Source organism: Ceratosolen solmsi, unplaced genomic scaffold (genome assembly GCF_000503995.2).
Source record: "Ceratosolen solmsi marchali unplaced genomic scaffold, CerSol_1.0 scaffold35, whole genome shotgun sequence".
Classification (NCBI taxonomy): domain Eukaryota; kingdom Metazoa; phylum Arthropoda; class Insecta; order Hymenoptera; family Agaonidae; genus Ceratosolen; species Ceratosolen solmsi.
This window is the reverse complement of record NW_011948423.1, coordinates 8232846-8250554: the sequence shown is the minus strand read 5'-3', so window position 1 is coordinate 8250554 and position 17709 is coordinate 8232846. Positions and strand designations below refer to the sequence as shown.

Here is a 17709-nt window from a genome sequence, read left to right as displayed (position 1 = left end):
ATATGTAAGTACTAATAAAATATATAGCTCGTTATAAAATAATTATTTTGTGTATATAATTTGTTCTAAATATCTTGAAATTAATAATAGTCTGTGTTAATTAGTATACTTTTCTTTTCTTTTTATTTTTGTAAAATTATTAAGCAATTATTAATTTTTTGTGTGTTTTAAATCTTTTCAATATATTGAATTACTGGATTTAATATCAATTGTATAAATAATTTATATAAAATAATGAGTATTAATTCCATTATTATTCATAATATATTTATTTCGCTTGAATTTTTTTTATTATTCATAAAAAATATATTAGTTAAATATTATTATAATTGAATATCGATTACAAATATAAGAGTACTCAAGAGTAATCAATTAGTAATAAAGACCGAATTAATTATGTTTTATTACGCAGAACACTTTAATATCAATCGTATTTTATTATAAATTAATTTCTAATATGTAGCAGAGCTATATGCTATGTTATTATTTTCCGGAAATAGATTATGAAAGTAAATTATTTCCTAATAAATCAATCATTTTTATGCAACGAAATATAAATTTCTAATATCAGAAATATCTACTGCTTATGTAAACAGCCATTTTATAAATATTAAATATAATGTTTATGTATATATTAATAACTATTTGATTTAAATTGATATACAGATATATAGATAATAAAAGAATGAATTTTTTTTATTAAATATTTTTAGAAAAAATATATATTTTAATGATTTTTTCAAGGATCATAGTTAGTTTAAAAAAAAAAAATATGTAAAATTTCTAGTTTCATCGTTTTGTATACAATTGATAATTTATTTTCTATTAAGTAATATTTTTACTTTCTTTGATAAGCATTCGTATAACTTTGATTACCTTCATGTATTTTGAAATTTATATATATATATATATATATGAAATTTTGTAATTACTATTTTGGAAAACAGTATAAAAAACATATTAAACAGTATTATTAACAGAATAATGAAATAGTTGACGTATCTATAATATATGTATAATGGGACAAAGAAATTTATTTCTCATTAAGATAGTAAAATAAGGTGTGTCCAATATACAATATATTATGTTAAAATAGTCTAATATTCTAATTATTCCATTAATGTATTAAATATTTGGATTAATTAAATAAAGAAATAAAATTTTAATACAGCAGACAATATTATTATTGAATGAAATATACGTATTTATAAAATTTTTGTAAATATATAAATAATATAATTTTAATGTTTTTCATTTCTCTATAGCGGTTTCTATTTAGGTCAATGTATGCTGTTAATTATAAAAATTTCAACTAGATTTATAATTTAGATATTGAAATCATGTTTTAATAAAAGATTTTTTTTAATAACAATCAATTTTGCGATTTTAGCTAACACATTACATATAGTAATTAAGATTTGAAATAGTCTTATCTACTTAATAAGTGAATAGTGCTTTGATAATATCAAGTAACATTAAAACCATTATACGAAATAGTTTTATAATAATTGTTATCATAATTTTAATTTAACTTTCATTACGTATTCAAATAACTATTATTTACAACAAGAAACTTTAGCTGTATCAATAGGTATATGTATATTTATTAATATAATTAGTTGAAACAAGTAATGAAAGTTTATTTACAGTATTTTTATAAATTCAGAAGAAATTTCGAAAAATATAATTTTATTAAATATTCCATAAATAAATAAATACATAAAAAAGTATTTTAAACTTTAAAATTATTACTTAGTAAAAAAATCATAATAAAATTTTTTTAAGTTTTTTAAAATGTTAGTTTACCGTTGCTTATAATTTTATTTGAATATTATATTATCAAATAATTTTTTAAAATTTATACTTATCTAATTTTATTAGATTAGATTTATAAAAATAATGGAGAGGGTTGTTTTAAAATATTTCAATATCTTTATATTTAAATAATTTACGTTCATAATTTTTAATAAATTATTATAAATATATAAATAGGATCAACTATTTAGTAACGAATTATGATTTTAGGTAAATGATGAATAAGAATAAAAATAGATATAATTTTGCTATAGTTCATATATAATTTTTTTTATATTATTTTTTATATTATTTTTATATATTTTTTATTATAAATCTTACTGAATAATTGCAATTTTTTGTAAATAATAAATATATATATATATATATATATATATATATATTTATTTATTATTTACAAAAAAATATATATATATATATATATATATATATATATATATATATATATATATATATATATATATATAATCAACCTAAATTCTAGATGATGTAATTTGTAAGTCGATGTTTGGAAATTCGAAATTTGTGCATTCATGATTGGAAAATGTCGAAGAAAGGAAATTCTTGTACATATATTTGTAGATTCCTACAATGGAAAAATAAAAACTCGTAACACTGAAAAAATTATATAGTTACAACAATTCAGTTTATAATATATAACATATTATTGTAATTTGATGGGCAGATATTATTTTCTTGATTTATTTCATGCTCTTTGATTCTGTATCGATTATTATTTGATAAAGAGAAATAATAAATCCTTAAACGGAATTTTTACCAGTTAATATCGCATAATCTTTTACATTTACTGAGCAATTTATTTGTCAAATGGCAATATAACAATATTAATAATAATATCTTCAAAATTGATTATTTATTCAAGTATTCAAGAGAGTTAAGGAAGAATCTTGCAGAGTGATTAGCATACTAGAGGCAACGTTGCAAGCTGTCGAGAGGAAAAGAACTGTTCGGACTCGAGGTGCTAAAATATAGTGAGTGAGCAAACGAAAGAGACCGATGAAGAGAGAGAGAGAGAGAGAGAGAGAGAGAGAGAGAGAGAGAGACAGGCGATAGGTGAATTCGGTGAAAGGGGGGTGGGTGGGAGGGGGCCCTCTTGAAATGCAACTACAGGGAGCAAGTGTGCGCGTCGTGAAAACGCAGTCGAGCGAAACCAGTCCAGTGACAAGCCACGAGTGTTGCTTCCCTTCGTCCAGCTGCTCGACGCACACCTCGGCCCTTAAGCCCGCCCACGCATCCGCTCACAACAAGCACATATCCACGATGTGGAGGTTCGTTGTCGGGCTTCTCGTAGCCGGGGCTCTTACCGACGCTCAGTTCCGGTGCCCCGAGCCCAAGGGCTACTACCCAGATCCGGAGCAATGTGACCTCTACTACGCCTGCGTCGACGGCCAGCCAGAGGAGCGGCTTTGCAAGGATGGCCTCGTGTTCAGGGACGACAACCCGAAGAAAGAGCTCTGCGACGTCCCCGCTAACGTCCAGTGCGGCGATAGAACGGCCCTGCGTAAGTATACCTGGCGATGTTCCCCAGCCGATTTGTCCCGACAATTCCAGGCGCTGCTTAAAATGTACTTCCGCTGTCTTAGGATCCCCAACTTGGACCTACGTTCATCTCGCACGTTCATTTATTTAATAATTAATTATTAATTAAACGAACTATGTAATACTGTTGAATTTACATTTAAATCTCCATGATAAATTTATTTGCCACTCGAGAGCATTATTTCCTCAATGTTGCTGTAATTGTGTGTCGGTTAGTCATAAGAAAATTCTTGTGATACATCGATCGTAGCAAAAATCTTATAATCTGATGAATAGACAAAATTCGATTAAATTCAATAAATTTTGATTCTAGTTGAAAAGTGCCATTTAAGTTTTATATTAATTATTATTCGCATTACATAAATATATTTATTATCCTGGAAAAAGTTTATTTCGTCGAATGCTCATTTAGATGAGCAATTAATCATTTGAATATCTTTAATTTTAAGTATACCTATTGATGAAAAAGTATTTACATCAATATTAATATTAATTGAGTATAAATTTCTCATAGGCCGATATGATCGATTATTGGCTTTCTAATTTGTAATACGGCATTCGATTTAAACAATGATATAAAAATTTGAAAAATCACACAATCGTAGTAAAATTCTATAAATTTCAGGCTGTTAATTCAAGTTAATTCCCTATACGTTACATCACGAATTATTTGTAATTCAATGGTAATGCTTTTATCATTATATATGCGATAAAATTATGTATTTTGAATAATACTTAAAATTATATAATTTTAATGTGTAATAATAAATGGTTAAATATTGCATCTAATATTATATTATATTTGAAAATTACATTATATTAATTAAATTATATTATATAGAAAATTATATTTGATAAATACATGAGAAGTAATTAACATATACGCTCGAGCTTCATAATATTTAATTTTTGTTTTTATTATTTTTCAATTTAATGATGAAAATAATAATACATTTTCTAATTTAAACACTCATCAACATGGAATTTTTCCAAACTATAGTAAACTCTATACTTATTTTGATATTCTAAACCTTAATACGCTACGCGGTATTTATACAATAAGAGCACAATAATGCTCAAAGACTAAAGTATTACTCTGAATTTAAAATCAATAATTTAATTCAACATCCAGCTGTAATGAAAATAATTAAACTTTTATCAAATATAAATTCTCATAAATGTGCGTGTATTCTTGGAATACTTAAGAAGCGAAGTATTTAATGATTTTAAGACACAGCCCTGCTATTGTAAATCATTTTTACCAATATTTTAACGATTTAAGTTATATGATAGTAAAAGCACGGCGGATCTTTAATGGAATAAAATAATCTTAAAATATAGCAAATTTAACTAAATATTAATCAGCCAGTAGAAAAATAATTATGAAAAATAATCGTATGAAATCAAATATATTAAGTTACAGGTAATTATTTAATATTTTTCAGGAAATTAAACTTTAGATTTTATTTTGAAATATATAATTTATTGTGAATTATTTACTCATAAATATATATATATATATATATATATATATATATTACTACAGTTAGGCTACTTTCTTGTATAAATTTCTGCAATTTCAAAGGCATTATACAAGCTACTGTTTTAATAATTAATTGGAGCTAAATTGCCAAGTTGTGCATTAATCAAAATGCCAGACTTTTGATATTTATTGGAGTGCATTGCAGAAGGGAAAAAATTTCTGTAGTCACACTCAAAGTTAGCTTGAGAATAACTTTGTATCCAGTCGAGACCGTTTGATTGTATATTCACGAATAGACTGCAACTTTCGCCGATTTCAGATCGCAGCCAGCCGACGCGAACAGTTCGTGCATATGAACGCAACGAACGCAGATTGGTCGCAACGACAAATGCACTATACACATGTATCTTGAGAACCGGTCTTCAAGGTTCTTCTTGAAAAATTATTAAAAGCTGACCCACTACCTCTCGCGGTCCTTTTATCTTCAGCCTCATACAGACACCTTTTGTATTATTCGTACAATCCACGCAATCGTTTATTCAATACTTGTAGCCTTCCTTTCCTAAAATAGATATGCATAAAAGCGAATTTTATACAGATGCCATTGTTTAAACTGGCGATTATACTTTCATTTTCTTTTTCACAGAGGAACCCCATCCTTCCAAAGACTGCCCACGAGCTAACGGTTACTTTAAGCACGAAGATCCTCTATTCTGCGATAAATTTGTCAATTGCATTGATGGCATTCCGCAGGTAATATCCATGATAACGATATTATTTTATTATTACAATTTTATATTAGATTATCTTAAAGAAATTGAGATAAATAAAGAATTGTATTAGCTTTGTGGTCTGCTCTAAAACAATACTACAATAAATTGTGTTAGTAGCTTAAATGTTTGCTTATATTTTTATAATAAAACATTATTTAGATAAATGTTTTTATTACAACATTTAAATTAATAACTATAACAAAAATCAATATACATTTAATTTACAAGATCGCATAAAAAACTATATTTTTTTTTAATTACTTTTAAAGAAATCATAATGCTAATAACTTTATGCGAGAGTGATAAGAATTTTAACAATTTTTTATAATATTTTACTAGTAATATCTCATTGCATTTATTGTAAGTGAATAAAAATTTTAAATATTTTTGTTATTACAATTTAGTTTGATTCACTATACATTTACAAATAATGAAAGTAGATTTTTATTTTATATGAGATTTAGTAAATGATAAATATTGATACTTGCAATAAGTTATTAATAAAAGAATTCTATAATTAAAAAGTAAAATGTATAATAATTCAATTTATAATTGATATGAGTTTATTATCATTTAAATAAATTATATAGAGTTGAAAGGTTGCTGTTACAATAATTAATATAATTAAATAAAATTATTCTAATATAAAATAATAAAGTAAACAATAGCTCTATAAATTATAAATATAATTAATAATAGAATTTTAACACTGATGTAAACCATGAAATTTAGCTAAAATAAACAATAAATTGTATCGACATTTCTTCTCATTAAATTTATGATTGTATAACTTTCAATTTTCATGTGAAATTGTCTATATTTGATTCATAATTTTTATTAACATTTTGGGAGGTCATATTAAACTTTTAATTCCGAATTTAATCAATTTTCTATGAAATGAACGATCATCTTTTTTAAATATCATTGTGTTCAATCAATCTACACGTTATTACTCCGGAATAAACTACGTAATTGATAGTTTTCACTAGGAAAAAGAATTTCATTGAATTTCATATTTATAATTTCATAATAAATATGCGTGAGATTTTAGTTATTGTTATGATATATTAATGCATAGAATTTACTGTTAGCAAAAACTATAATAATTATTTAAACAGATTTATAATAATATATATATATATATATATATATATATATATATATATATATATAATTTTTATAATGTGAAAATTATAAGAAACTTATAATTACATGATATAGATATTATATAAAGGTAGGAAATAAAATAATTCAATATCAAATATTGATGACTTTAGAAAATAAATACAAACTCACAGTATAGAGTTGGGTAAATGCTAAGTACATATTAAAGTAATAATTATCTCAAATATTGAATCAATGGAACCACTGAAATTTATTGCCGAGTTATAAATAATATTAGTCTTTAATTAATAAGTTTTAGTATCAATAAGTATTAGTCTTTAATTACCTAAAAAAAAAAATAAATCATCAGAAGTTGATGATTGAAAATTTATGTAACAATTCTTCAATTGAATAATATATTTCATTTAAATACAATATTGATCCTTAACCTTGTAACAAATTGAGTAGTATAATGCATCTATAAAAGAAAAGTCGAAGTAAAAATTTGCATTCGAATTGTTGATTATCATTTTAATATTAAGTCTTTAATATTAATATAAATCATCTTATAAAGTCAAGAGTCACCGTATAAAAAATTTTATACCACCTTTCTATAATAAAATATATTGGTTGGCGACAGGTAATGCCTTGCCCGCCTGGGCTTGTCTACGAGGAGAAAATGTCTAGCTGCGTATGGGCAGTGGATGCTACACGACTCTGTCAGGACGCGAAACGCGAAACCCTCGATGACGGCTTCATTTGTCCAGCGGGTGACGTCATCGGCCCTCAAGGAAGAATCTTACCTCATCCGACCTATCCCCATCCCGACGATTGTGCCAAGTTCTACATATGTCGGAATGGAATGGTTCCGCAAAAGGGTCAATGCGAGGAAGGTCTCGTTTACAATGAGGACATTTTCAGGTGCACCGAACCTGAATCAGTCCAAGGATGGTAATTACCGAAATTTTACATTATTTTTCATTTTCTTGTCTGAGTTGATGAATATGAAACAACATGTTCCATATCATATATTGTTTAACATGCGGATAACCAAGTTATTGGTGCTCAGATGTTATTTAAAATAAACACAAATACCAACGGATTGATTACGCTTGCCAAAATTTTAGACCATTTATTTTAAATTAAATTACATATGAAAATATAATTACATTGAAATATACAAAACTTTTCACATAGAATTGGTTATTTAGATTACTATGCACTTTTAAGTAACTAATATTGATAGATTTTCGAAAAATAAATAATATTGCATTCGTAAAAATCGAGCTTTAAAAGAATAAACAATGCATGCTTATACAGACTTTCATGAAAAAGTAGTTATTGTTATAAAATTGTTAATAATAAATAACCAAACTTTAACAACGATAGCATCTGTAACACGATAACAAATATGAACAATTGATATTGATAATAAAAATAATTCTTAAAATGTATAATTATAATGATATTAAATTAATTGATTATATTAATGATATTAAACGAAATATTATAATGTTATTAAAAAAAAAAAACTTTAATTAAAACGATCTTTATTCGTAAGATCATAATTGCTTACTTATACGATGATGAATTTTATAAATATTTTGTATTATGAGTAAATATTTTTTTCAACAAAATAACAGGCTGCAGTCAAATATGTTTTGATTTCTTAAACAAGAAAGAGTATATTTATATATTTAATCTAAACAATACTTTATACGCATATATATATATATATATATATATATATGTGTGTATATATATATACGTATAAATACCTGATTAGTATGTAATACGATACTTTCTATTTTATATAAACACATTTTAAATCGATGTTTTAATATAAATGTATAAAATATATTTAAATTTCATATGTATTATTTTGCTGAATTAGTATTTATTTTACATCTACAGATTAAATTAATATAAATTTATTGTCTATTAATTTTTGTTTCGATAATTACAGCATTTTATAAAGATTTTTATTATTATTAATTTCAGCTTTCTCATTTACATGATTAAGAGGCTCACAAAAGAATATTATTTTGTATTCAATTATATTATAAGATTGATAAAAAGTAAATGGTAAATTCTGTCTTTTTTTTTTTTTAAATTATAATTTGAATAATTATTATTAATATATTAACAAATATCAAATATTACTCGGACTGATTTATTATAATATTTTATTAATAAATCATACAATATTTTAATCAATAATCACTGTATGAATAATTTGTTTAATAAATTTTACTTATCCTGCAAGCTATGACAAATAATAAGATAAAGCGTATAATTGTATATGTGTATATATTTCCATTATGTTGATTCAATGACCAAAAAATATTTTTTATTTAAAATATGTGAAGTTTTCAGTACTAAGCTTTTATGACATAAGCAATAATTTATTTATCGTAAATAAAGTTATAATAATAGAAAATTCACATAATAATGTTATTAAATATATATTTGAAGAGTTTGATGATTTTCACTCGCACTGATATTTATGAGAGAAACGAGGCTCCTTTCGTAAATACGAAAACCATTTGCTCCAGATTTCTATTTAGCGTTCGATTTCACATAATTTCTTTTCACACACAATAAAACTTTATTTTGCATTTTCTTTAATTTTCAGTGAGAACTATTACAAAGGCAAGAACTGAAATATGACAATCCTAAACAAGCAAATCATGAAAGACCAGATAGGCGCCTAATTACGATATTAATGGCTGATACACGCAAATATCTTTATTCTATAAATAAACGATACAATTTAATATAATAACAACATTATATCGAAGTAAATAGATGCTCATATTTTGTGGAGAATTGAAGACTAAATCCACCTAAATCAATGGAATATATTTTACGAATTTTGTAATTTCAAAATGTTTAACGAAACAGTTTAATAACTGACTGGAATTTAATTTTGGTTCTTGGCGAGAAATATGTATTTCTTAAAATTATTTGAAATTGTTTACATAGTTTATTATAGATTATATATTATAAATATTTATAAAATATCATGTAGTTTTATTTAATAAAATTCCAATATATATTTCCATACATAAGTATATATCGAGTTATATGCGTATTTATAATGAAAGTATCATTATTACTACTAATATAACTTTTATTAACAATAACAATCAAAAGAACAACAACAACTATAATAATAATAATAATAATAATAATAATAATAATAATAATACTAATAATAATAATAATAATCGTAAAAATCACATAAGACCATGGTAATAGACAATACGAAATCATGAAAAAATCTTTTTAACAAATAATATAATACATAGTGTTTTTAAAATATCAAAAGCAATATAATGAATATAAACAATACTCATAAAATTGTAAATACTTTATATATATATATATATATATATATATATATATAATATATATATATGTATGTAATTATCATTTAATCTAATTAATTTTTTAAAATTAATTATATATATACTTTATGTGTATTTCAAAATCTTTAAAGAAAATTCACATGAAGTAGATTGATTTATACATAATAAATGTATTAGTAAATAAAATATATAATAAATAAATAAATACATATATATATATATATATATATATATATATATATATATATATATATATATTATAATAGTTTTATATTTGATAATATTTAAGTAACTTCATAAGTAATAATATTACTTGTTAAATATAGAAAATACTACAAATTATATAAATTAAATATATTTTAGATATACGTATATATACATAGTCAGATACTTATATACATTTTTGATGAAATCCTTTCTGCAAATTAAACTTGATAAAACATATATTTAAATAAACATATATAAACATATTTTAATTATACATATTTATACATGATAAATCTTTTACTTTCATTATTAAAATGTATCAAGGTATTCATTATGTAAATATAAAAAATAATTAGGATGAATATGTTTAAGTATTTTAACGTATGATTTTATGTATTTATATTTTGTTATTGAATTGGAAATTTTATAAACAATTACGTCAATAATAGTCAGTATAAATAAAACGTATGTTATTGAAATCCGTATACATAAACAATAATTTGAAGATAATTTTTTATGAAATGTAAAAAGGACATTTATTTGTAATTGCAACACAATAACCTATATAATCATGAATGAGTATATATTTAAATTTTGGTACAAAAATTTTTCACTGACTTAATGAAAAGAAGTTTAAAAAAAAAAGTTGTTTTTATCAGATTCTTTAAAAATCTTTTAAAGTTAAAATCTCTCTCTTTAATTATCCGTGTACTCCAGTATCTATCGGAAGTTATTCGAGGAAGTGCGAGTAAGTTTAAGTGGAGAGAAAATATAAGTAAAAATGTAGAGAAGGCCTGGACACGTATTGTCTCTTCGGGGCAACAAGAGCGCATTTGTATGGTGATGTCCAGAAGACAAAGGGACATAACAGCACGGGAACAGGTAGGTATGCGCATAAGAAGCGCGGTAGGTGGGGTCGACGCATAACTCCAGGTGAAGGGGACACATATTTGTAGGTAATGGAGGAGGCCCGTGGCGGCGATGGTAGCGGTGACGGTGGAGGTGACGGTGGCGGTGACGGCGATAGCGGAGGCGGCGGCTGCGAAATTCAGTAGTTACTGGTCGCAGCACGCAGACCGGAACCATGAGCCGCCTTGGGAACGCTGTCCTCGTCCTGGTCCTCACCGTCCTCTCCACCAGTGAGTCCATCATTTATCTCGATTTATTTTCCCTCGTGTATTTAAATCGTTCATTTTGGCTTTCGAGTTTTCTTTGGCCTTTCTTCAGCATAGCAAAGATGGTGTGTTATATCAGCAGGATCGAATTCGCGCAGCGAAATAATGTTCTTAGTTTGAATTCCAATAGTCGGATAGTCGAGCTTATTGAGACGATATATTTTTCAAGGCTCTTTAATACCGTGAATAAAGGATTTTTTACTTATCAAAGGGGATTAAAATGAAAGTACAGGCAAGAGCAGTTGCTTTGCACTTATTTAAGTAATATCTTTCCAATTTATGTTTCATGACTTATTGGTTGAGATTTTCGAAGAAAGGATAAAAAAAAGCGAATGAAAAAAAAAGAAAACTAAGTACTGATGTATAAAATCATTGATTGATAGAGAAGTAGGAGAGGAGTGCGAGCGAGGCGCACGTTGTGCCTTCTCTTTTATTCGTAAGAGAAGTGTTGCGACCACCCGATTACTTTCACTGACATACGGTTATGTCGGCATCGTAACTCTTGCACGATAAAAACATATTATTCTACTTATGACTTTTGACCAACCGAATGTTTTTACGGAGTTGTTTTTTGTTGTTCTTTTTTTATGATTAACTTATTACGCACATAATGAAATTTCTTAATTAATAGTTTGATTCTGGCAATCATGAATATAGATGATTATTATATTATAATTGATTTATGAATATGTTAATGCTTGTTCTGCTGAAAAAAATGTTGTTTTTATAAATAAAATTATATTAGTTTAACATATCGATTGTTTCATTTTGTTATCGAAATCATGTTAAATTCATTAAGTTTGGTCCAGAATTATTATTCAGTTATTTATATTAAGTACCATTAAATAAGGGAGAATAGAAAAATTTCTATGATAAAAATTAATTTAGCAATGACGCATAAACTTTCAACAACAAAAAATTATATAATTAACAGTGTATTTAATCATATTTTGTCAATTTTTTTTTTTTTTTTTTTTTTTAAGAATTTTATAAAATGATATAACAATTTAATGAAGATTTTTATTAATGAATATATATATTAATAGAAGAATATTTTAATCGTGATGTTATTTTAATGGAACTACTTTACAATAATATAAATGAATAGTACTGAATTTTGTAAAAATCATTTTTGACAAGTACAAATACAAGTAAGTATTTGTATCATAATAAGTACAAATAAAAATAACAGCCATAAAAAGGATAAAGAAAAGAGCAAGAGATTGAGATTGACAGAGAGAGAGAGAGAGAGAGAGAGAGAGAGAGAGAGAGAGAGAGAGAGAGAGTCATTAAATGTCATTAAATGATATACGTCTTACATTAATTGAATAAAGATCATTTTTCAAATTAATAATTTATATACTTTTATTAAAATATATAAGATGTAAACATAAAACTATTGTAAAATGTGAGATATCGTAGTATCTTGAACATAAATTTACATATTCTCATTGTCATTAAAATATGTAAAGAAATAATTATTTTCTTATTATTTAATATGCGTAAGAAATTTCGTAAGAAAAGTTAAATTGTTATGCACCTTCCTTTTATGCAGAATTTTATCAAATATCATACGAGATTAGCATTGATACAAAAGATAACGAAAGAAAGACAATATATTCTATTATTCTATCATATTATATAATTATTGTACTTAATTCAACAAAATTTGAATATTCGACTATAATTTTATCCATTTATATAAATTTTAATTGCTCGCATAAAATACAATATATGTATACTAATAATATCTATATTTAAAGATAAGTAAATAAGATTTTTAGACTCCTGAATACTTTCTAGTAAATTTTACATAACAATTGAAATGGTTACTTAAGAATAAATAATAAAAATTATGTAAAATTAATATGGCTTCGTTATTTTTGTAATGTTTATTTTATAAAGTTCCAGGAAAAATTGAAACGGTAAGTGTTATAAATTATACTTAATAATCAAGTAACAATGAAAAATACTTTCTATCAAATAAAAAGTATATTGGTTTATTACGATTTTATTTATTACTATTTACATAAGGGATAATATAATTTATATGCCAATTTTGTATTAAAAGAATTTTTAAATGAATTAAAATACCAAAATTAGTACAATAAATAATTTTATTAAATAAAAAGGTATGTTCGTTAGCTTTAATATTTAAAAATTATTGATTAATCATATTAATTATTATAGATTATTTAAATTTTATGTATTGCTCACTTTAATAGAAATGGTAATTATTAATAAGTTCAATAATTGTTATTGATAATTGTTAGCTTGTCTGCGCATTTCGAAAAATAAATATGATTCCTAATGTATTCCATTATAGACAAATATATAAAACATAGTCAATAAAAGTTATTGTTAAATTGTTCATCGTAAACACAATCCCAACTTATCTTTCTCTCTTTATCTTTCTCTTTATCTCTCTCTCTCTCTCTCTCTCTCTCTCTCTCTCTCTCTCTCTCTCTCCCTCTCTAAGCGGACAGAACCAAAGAGATAATATGGGAATCAGTACAAAAAATAGAAATGACTCAAATTACATAAGTTAAGTTGAAAATCGTAGGAAAGCTGAACAATCCATTACTATTTATTTATAAATCTTGGATGTTCGTGATCTACTTGCATAAACAAGTCATCGGCAAAGTAACAATACAGCAGTATCAGTCACTGTCATTATTGTAATATTAGCCAAATTTTTTACGGCTTAAAGGAACGTAGCTTTTTTCCAAACATTGCCGGTCATCCAAGTAAGCGTAACCTCTTCAGCCGATTCCCTACCCATTGTCCTACTCTCTTTTACATTGCTCCCGACCAATGCACAATCGGAGCCCAAACAAAAATAGAATATTTTTTCAGCGGAGGGTGTGTCGCTATCGGGAGCGCCTCATTGCCCCGAACCCTATGGTGAACAAGCCTACCCTCATCCGGACGACTGCAACTCCTACTTTCTCTGCACGAATGGCACCCTGACGCTCGAGCACTGCGAAAACGGACTGTTGTTCGACGGGAAGGGAGCCGTGCATAACCATTGCAATTATCATTGGGCTGTGCACTGCGATCAACGCACCGCTAACCGTAAGTATTTACTCGCTTTCTACCACCTTTATGGGATGAGTCACTCAATTGTTGCTCTATTATTTTATCGTCAAAAGCAAATTGTCACATTCATTACGATGAGAATCGATAAAATTAGTTTCCTATTATTTAGCGCTGTCGTTAGGCTTTGTTGAAATTATTGTTTTCACACTTTGTGAAATTTGGAATTTTTTTGTATTCTAATCTTATTCCATATATTGTATTACTTAAAATATGTGGTTTTATTGTTGGCTGAAAAATAAAAAAAAAAAACAAAAAACATTTATATGAAAAACTCAGCAATTAATATGGTAATTCATCCTAAAAACTGTCGATTAGTTCAAATAATTTTCATAATTACGTTTTCATTTTCTGTATTACATATTAGCTTATATTGCAAAAAGTACTGAAATAAATAATAAATAATACTTTCCTACACTATAATCGAATTAAAGGCTTTATGATTGGCACTAGCGTGACGAATTTTTTTCTTCTTTTTCATTAGTAGTTCGCCTACTCAAGTGGAATTTATTTTAAAAACTTTTTTTTACTTACATATGTACTTCGCAAGTATTTTATGATTTTTTTAATGTACAATTATTATTTTTAATAACGACAACAAAATATTAACATCTTCTTAAGCGCTAACACACACACACATATATATATATATATATATACATATATATACATATATATATATATATATATCCGATTGAATTTTCATAACATGGCATCGAATATCTTTTATAGCTTATACAACATTATCTAGTATGATATTAAATACATTCTCATAATAATCATAATTAAAATTATTCAAATACATTTATAAAAAAAAATATATATTCACTTGTTAGAGATATTTTAAATTTATTATTTTTGCATTTATACGCATTATTTTTTTGTATATAACTTTTATATAAAAAAAAAAAAAAAACTAATTAAATTTTAATATTCTTAATAGTCAATGATAAAAATAATAATAATAACAACAATAATAATAATAATTAAAATGCAGATGCTAGGCACCCATTAAAAAGTAATATACCGATATTCTTGTCCTCCTAACATTGTCGTTCGCACATAAAAAGTCATTGAGATTTCAGTAATACCGCTGAGTTCGCCGGGATGTGAGTACCAGTTCGGCATTTATCCGGACAGCGACTCTTGCAGCACGAGTTACATAAAGTGCGCATACGGTGAGCCACACGAGGCTCATTGCGATCCCGGACTCGCCTATGACGACAAGAGCCACACCTGCGTCTGGCCGGATCAACTCCTACCCTACTGCAATCCGGAGGCCATCGTCGGCTTCAAGTGTCCCCATAGGCCACCCACTGGAGCAGCCGCTAGATTCTGGCCCTTCCCCAGGTAAGATGATCAAACGAAGAAGTCGCAATTATTTATTGTCATAAGGAGCGGAAAATGGCAAGAGCTCGATAATTTATTATAGAATATCAGAGTTCTTCTTTCTGTCGCATTTATAGAAATAGTAGCCGGATTATATAATAAGGGGAAGAGAATGGTTGAATAGATTAGCAAATTTAAAAGAAAAATGTTTTATTCCTTTTTCTTCGTTTCTTTTTCTTTTTTGTTTAAGAGATATTTGTTATTGCGTTAGTAGCGTTATTTTTTAATAGTAATACTCATTAAGGTTGACTATTAATGATAATACTCCACCGTATATTCCTTTTATTATAATTAGATATATAGAGTTTGAGAAAAGAATATTAGAATTATATGAATATGCATACTATTTACATGCTGGCTCCGTGAAAATTATAATTTGCTAAACTCTTTAACTATCGTGAAAAATATATATGTAATTTACTGGAATTCATTACAACATCGATAAAGAATCCGAATAAAGAAAAATCATATTTTCTAATTATATTTATACGTATGTAGTATGACTCTTAAAATTTTTCGGTAAAATAAATAAATTAACATTAAAATTATAAAAATAATATGTCAATAGTCAAATAAATGTAATTTTTTGTTGAACTGAATATTTAATCAATTAATGTAGTTTAAAACTCTCCTAGAGTTATAAAAAAAAAAAAAAAAATATTAAAAAATAAAGAAAGAAAGAAAACAAACATATCCTGACACTAACCATCCTATAAACATCTTCGTTTCATTTAATTCTGAATAAATTCTAATAACTTTTTTAATTACCTTTCTTCGGATCTCGTGATAATAAAGTAACGTCAAATTACTCCGCTAGAATTTTAAAGAAGAATGCGAGTAATATTCTTGCTAGGTGGACAATTATCAGAAAACTAGCAATGCAATTTTCGCAACTACCTTCATCTTTTGCCGATTTTTTAGATTCCCGGTACCTGGTGATTGCGGCCGTCTAATTACTTGCGTTGATGGTAATCCGCGCCTCATCACCTGCGGCGATGACAAGCTCTTCGATTCCGAGTCTCTCAGCTGTCTCGATAAGGACGAACTTCCTCATTGGTTAGCCTCACCTTTTTCCCTTCTATTTTCACTTAATTTAAAATTATATTTATCACGAGATTCTTTCATTGCAGTGCTTAGAAAGGTACAGATTACGAAATACTCGGATGGAAGGTAATTATTATACATCAATGTACATTTATAAATATGCCTGGATGAAACGTCGCTCGCCCGTTCGATTAAAGAAGCGAACTTATCGCCGTCGACCATTGGAAATATTATGATAATGATAATTAATAGAAGCATTTGGATGTGTGAAAGTAAATAAGAGTACAAAGATTAAATAAAGAAACAGAAATATGTGGTTTAAGTGTATTATGTATAAAAAATACATTTGTAAGTTTATTTTTACAAAAAAAAAAAAAAAAGTTCTACGCCATAAACATACACTTATTATCATATTTTTTTTGAAATTTTTTTATTAGGTTTTTTTTTTTTTTTAATCAGCATTATTTATGAATAAAACGCAATAATAGAATTGGAAAAGAAATATTTACATTCAGATATATTAAACTTTACAATATAATAAAGTATTGTTAGAAAAAAATGTTTATTATTCAACTGTCGTTACGATAGTAACGAAAAATTATAAAAACACGTGCCTGCGTAACTTAAATTGGAAAAATCGTTGATTTATTTAAATTTCCCTCATATTCGATTTAAAATCGTAAAATGCAGAC

General features: G+C 25.9%; 2 protein-coding genes across 2 annotated transcripts; both read left to right on the top strand.

The window, feature by feature from the left end:
- The first annotated feature begins 2957 nt into the window (after positions 1 to 2957).
- Positions 2958 to 7690, top strand: LOC105362326 (peritrophin-1). The gene is made up of 3 exons (XM_011499744.1): positions 2958 to 3337; positions 5505 to 5611; positions 7376 to 7690. Exons 1-3 carry the CDS (start codon positions 3097 to 3099, stop codon positions 7688 to 7690), a joined length of 663 nt encoding a protein of 220 aa, XP_011498046.1. The 5' UTR covers positions 2958 to 3096.
- Positions 7691 to 11320: 3630 nt separating this feature from the next.
- On the top strand, positions 11321 to 17197 carry Cpap3-d (cuticular protein analogous to peritrophins 3-D). The gene is made up of 4 exons (XM_011499743.1): positions 11321 to 11452; positions 14345 to 14563; positions 15670 to 15934; positions 16895 to 17197. Exons 1-4 carry the CDS (start codon positions 11398 to 11400, stop codon positions 17145 to 17147), a joined length of 792 nt encoding a protein of 263 aa, XP_011498045.1. The 5' UTR covers positions 11321 to 11397; the 3' UTR covers positions 17148 to 17197.
- The last annotated feature ends 512 nt before the right edge of the window (positions 17198 to 17709 follow it).